This window comes from Euleptes europaea, chromosome 12 (genome assembly GCF_029931775.1).
Source record: "Euleptes europaea isolate rEulEur1 chromosome 12, rEulEur1.hap1, whole genome shotgun sequence".
NCBI lineage: Eukaryota > Metazoa > Chordata > Lepidosauria > Squamata > Sphaerodactylidae > Euleptes > Euleptes europaea.
This window is the reverse complement of record NC_079323.1, coordinates 2,597,519-2,602,842: the sequence shown is the minus strand read 5'-3', so window position 1 is coordinate 2,602,842 and position 5,324 is coordinate 2,597,519. Positions and strand designations below refer to the sequence as shown.

The 5,324-nt window shown below is 48.6% G+C and overlaps 1 protein-coding gene across 1 annotated transcript; it reads left to right on the top strand.

Annotated features, from left to right (window-relative positions):
• Positions 1 to 426: 426 nt before the first annotated feature.
• Positions 427 to 1,377, top strand: LOC130485601 (olfactory receptor 2AT4-like). The gene has a single exon (XM_056858817.1). The coding sequence runs from the start codon at positions 427 to 429 to the stop codon at positions 1,375 to 1,377; it is 951 nt and encodes a 316-aa protein (XP_056714795.1).
• Positions 1,378 to 5,324: the final 3,947 nt, after the last annotated feature.

Here is a 5,324-nt window from a genome sequence, read left to right as displayed (position 1 = left end):
GGACTAGATGACCCTGGTGGTCCCTTCAAACTCTATGATTCTATGAAACACTACAGTCGATTACAAAGCAGCATTTCAAGGGGCGAGCACTCAAATGCTTTTTGATTAGCTGCAGCAGGAGACGGAGCCAGCCACCAAATGGCTGCCCCAGCTAGCTTACCTTCAGTCGCAAGATCCTTGTGCTATAATGGCAGCTTTTGCCAAAGCAATGATTTTAAAAATCTGCACAGCCAATCTAGTCTCCAGTGGCCAATCAGAAGCCTTGCTGTGTAAAAGCCCCATCCGGCAGCACCCATGGTCTAAAAATACTTGGCAGGAAAGGTCTTGGCAGGCACCACCCCAGGACCACCCCAGGACTACCCCAGGACATTTGTCATTAAAATGTTGGGATCTCTTTTTCCCTCCTATAGATCCGGTCCACAAATAATGGAGAACTGCAGCTTCACTGGTCCAGTTCAATATTTTTTCATCATTGGCTTTCCCAACCTGCAGGATCACCAGTTCCCCCTCTTTTGTGTCTTCTTGGTGTTTTACCTGCTCATCCTTGCCTGCAACTTGACTATCATCATGGCTGTTGTCTTCGATCCCAAGCTGCACAAGCCGATGTACTTCTTCCTGACCAACCTCTCTGTCTTAGACATTCTCCTCACCACTACGACCATGCCCAAGATGCTGGCTATGTTCCTCGTCAACTCTAGATTGATCTCTGCCCTCGGCTGCTTCTTGCAAATGTATTGCTTTCACGGCTTGGTGGTGACCGAAACTTTCCTGCTGGTGGTCATGTCTTACGACCGCTACGAAGCTATCTGCAATCCCTTGCATTACGCAGCCCGTATGACAAAGAGAGGAAATGTCCAGCTGGCAGCCGGTGCCTGGTTATCCGCACTTTTGGTCCCGATCCCAGCCGTGGTCCAGTCATCGCAGCTGGTGTACAGTGAAACACCCAGAGTATACCATTGCTTTTGCGACCACTTGGCTGTCGTCCAAGCAGCCTGTCAAAACTCCAGTGCTGATTTCCAGACTTTTCTGGGGTTTACGATCGCAATGATTGTCTCCTTTGTCCCCCTTCTGCTGGTCTCCGTCTCCTACGTCCAGATCATTCTCTCCATCTTGAGGATCAGCTCCAAAGACGGGCGGAGCAAGGCCTTTTCCACTTGCTCCTCCCATCTGATTGTGGTTAGCACGTATTATTCGTCCATTGCCATGGCCTATCTTTCCTACAGAGCTGACATGCCCCTCGATGTCCACGTCACGAGCAACGTGGTGTTTGCTATTTTGACTCCCCTGGTCAATCCTCTCATATATACCCTGAGAAACAAAGAAGTCAAAAGTGCCGTGAAAAAAATTGTTATTCTCAAAATTCATCGTTGTTACTAGCAAAAGATGGAAAAGTAAAATCTTCAGCACAGATGCGCCATGAAATCATCAGCATCTCCATGCTGCTGGCACCCATGAAACGAAATCCATTGCATCAAAGCGCCCCCATTATTTTGTTCCTTAAAAAAAAGAATTTATATATTGAAGCCATCCATACAAAGCATTTCCCTGATTGAATACTTTATTTTCTGTTAAATAAACTTTTGTTGCTCAGCTCCATCTGCGTCTTGTCTGTAGAATCAAATATCTAGGGAAAAGGGATCTCTGTTTACTTCACACCCTGACCCTGATGGCCCAGGCTAGCCGAATCTTGTCAGATCTCGGAAGCAGGGTCAGCTCCGGTTAGTACTTGGATGGGAGACCCTAAGGAATACCAGGATCACTATGCAGAGGCAGGCAATGGCAAACCACCTCTGAAGGTCTCTTGCTTTGAAAACCCTAAGAGGGTGCTATAAGTCAGCTGTGACTTGATGGCAACCCCCCCACAAATATTCACATATAAGTACAGCTCTAGTCTAGGATGTTTCTTTCCTTAGAAAGAATTTTCTAACAGAGCAGTTCCTCAGTGGAACAGGCTTCCTCGGGAGCTCTCCTTCCCTGGAGGTTTTTAAGTGGAAGCTAGATGGCCATCTGTTAGCAATGCTTGCTGATTCTGTGTACTTAGGCAGATGATGAGAGGGAGGGCATCTTGGCCATCTTCTGGGCATGGAGTAGGAGTCTCTGGGGGTGAGGGGGGGATAGTTGTGAATTTCCTGCATTGTGCAGGGGGTTGGACTAGATGACCCTGGTGGTCCCTTCCAACTCTATGATTCTATGACTTTTAAGGAGCACATAGCTTATGCACTACCAATCCTGTAATCAAAACGCATGTCCCCCGTTTTATTTGATTGTGGGCGGTTGGGGTTTAAAGACCCCATAGGAGAGAACAAAGTGGGGAGGGGTGCTGGACATTCTGCAGTCCAGAAGGCAGTGGCCTCAGAGCCTTCCCACCCCAGAGATGCCGCAGCATCTCTCAGCGTTGCTTTAGTCTTACACCACAGAGATGCAGCAGACTGTTGTATCTCCCTTCACGGTAGAAAATGTACGGTTCATGCTTATTAGGGTTGCCAGGTCCCTCTTCCCCACTGTCAGAAACACTCTTACCCCAAGACCCCAGAGCAAGAAGTAGAGCCAAGAGGACCAGGGATAAAAGTTTTAAAAGAGCTTTATTGCAACAAAGGTAGCTATGTTAATCCAAACGAGCTCGAATCAACAGCATTTGCACAGGCATTTTAAAGTCCCTCAAACCCGAATAGCACCGCCCTCTCCTGTAATGCCTGAAATCATTATATGTTATTGAAAATGTATTCTTTGACTGAAGAAATGTATTCATTCACTAAAAAGGTATTGGAAACATATTCTCTGATTTGAAATATATTCTTTGTAATCAATAAGTGACTAAGATAGCAGACTGATCGTTGGGGTCGATTTCTGCCGGGGGGAGGGAGGCAAAGGGATTTGGCCACGCTTCCATCAAGGACCCCCAACTAGGCTCAGAACAGCTAAATACCCCGGGGAAGCCTGGCAGGTTGATTTTGCTGAAATGCCCCAACATGGCAGAAAGAAATACCTTTTAGTTTTCGTGGATCTTTTTTCTGGATGGCCGGAAGTTCTCCCGACCGGGACCCAGCAAGCGAGGGAAGTTGTCGCCGCCCTGCTGGACGTCATCTTTCCGAGATTCTCGATTCCCAAGGGGTTAGAATCGGACAATGGCCCTAGCTTCCTATCAGAGGTCACCCAGGCAGTCAGTACCTTCTTAGACATAAAGTGGTCTTTGCACTCAGCTTACCGGCCCCAAGCTTCGGGGAAAGTGGAGCGCATGAATAGAACGCTGAAAATGCACATCCCTAAGTTGTGCCAAGAGACTTCCCTCCCCTGGACCAAGGTTCTATCCATCGCCCTAGTGCGAATCCGAAGTGCCCCAGGGTCAAAACATGGCTTGTCCCCCTTTGAAATATTGTATGGGAGACCTTTTGTTGCAAATGTGTGTAAGGAACCATATTGGGGGGGGGGGAATCTGACTTTGTATTTGCAAAAGCTGGTGCAGGTTCTGTCTTCCATTCACAGACAGGTGGCTGATGCTGTTCCTCCGCAACCTGACTGACCTCCGTGTGCCGCCATCGGGTCGTGGGTGCTGATCAAAGAACTCTCCCCGAGCCCGGAGCAACCCAGGTGGTCCCTGCCGAAGCAAGTTCTCCTCTCCACTCCAACCACAGTGAAGGTGGAAGGAATTAAAGCCTGGATTCACTGTTCCCGCATGAAGCGAGTTCCGGAACCGGATCTCCAGTGGCAAGCTGAACAATTGGCTCCTTTGCATCTGAAGATTGCCCGGAAGCTGAGGAATCATCCTAGATGAACTGTGTCTATGAACTTTTGGGACTTTTGTTTGGGGTGGGGTTTGCTCTGATTTTTTGTCGGTGCAACAGACAACGCTTGTGTGGTGTTCTCTCATCTGAAGGTCAGTACTCTGAAAGTATTTGTATTGACTATGAAATCCCTGAGTGCCCTGAAAGGTCCCCTTCTCCCCCTCCTACTTATACTGTTTTGTAGCCCCCTGGCATTGGCCCTTGATGGGACCTGCCACCCTCGTTGTTTTCCCTCCACCTGTCACCAATGTCATGATTTCATTAAGAGGGAAGGGCACTTAATGAAAGCTTTTCGTTTTGCTCCAAATGTTAATTCTGCATGCCTTCAACCTCCTTTTAAGACATGCACTGAAATGGTAAAGAGTTATGTCATTGCCCCAAACTTAGGGAATGCCACAGGAAAGTGGGCTGGTGTTTCTTGCCCCAGGGCCCCGTGGGTATGTGCAGTGGCAGTTAAACAGCACAATGCCAAAAGCAGCCAGGTGCACATCACCACTCCAGACCCCAAGCCAATTGCAAGGGTCTTGTTGCCTCCTCCTGCTCAAGTCATTCCAACTCCTAAGGGTCCCCTTGTGTATCCCTCGCTCTACAGAGAGCTTTCCAGAGCGATTCACCTCCCAGACCCATCCAAGAATTTGTTCATCGATCTAGGTCAGAGAATTGCCTCAGTCTTGAATGTCAGTAATTGCTGGGTCTGCGGGGGGCAGTTTCTGGGGATCAGTGGCCGTGGGATGCATTTGAAGTCCACCCCACTTCCCTGGCTGAATTGAACCATTCCCTGTATTACAATCCTACTGCCCGTCCTCAGCGCTGGATGCTGAGAACTCCAATCATTGGGAGTCTCTGTGTTGCTCGCAGAAAATCTGCTCTGTTCAATCAATCACTTGGAGTCACCCTTTGCACCTCCACCCTCGTGACAAATGACAGCCATTCGAGCTGGTGGCCTAGACCTCCCACCTCCTTCTACTCTGCAACTCAGAGGGGAGAAAAATGTGTCCCCACTAAGACAGCTAAAGTGTTTAATTGCCCAGGAAGTAACCCCTTCCAATCGTTTCCTTCCCTGCGCCCACTTTGGAGATGGCCAGCTGACACCTCCCTTCCCTGGGTGGCACCTGATGGGTTCTTTTGGTTGTGTGGCAATTTCGCTTATTCCCAGTTACCCCTGAATTGGGCCGGATCCTGCGCATTCGGCACAATCAGGCCAGGGTTCTTCCTGCTGCCCTCAACCAAAGGCGACTCCCTAGGAGTTCCTGTGTATGATGATCTCAAGAGAGTAAAGAGATCCATTCAGATCAGTAGCAAAGAGTGGGGGGAGGAAGGGCCCCCTCAGTGAATCATAGAATACTATGACCTTGCATCTTGGGCTAATGATGGAACTCTTGGGTATCGAACCCCCATATACATGTTAAATCGTATCATTCGCCTTCAGGCTGTCTTGGAACCAGACCGCAGGTGCCTTAGAATTGATTGCTAATCAGCAAACTCAAATGCGCACAGCAATTTATCAGAATCGCCTTGCTTTAGATTATTTACTTGCCGAAG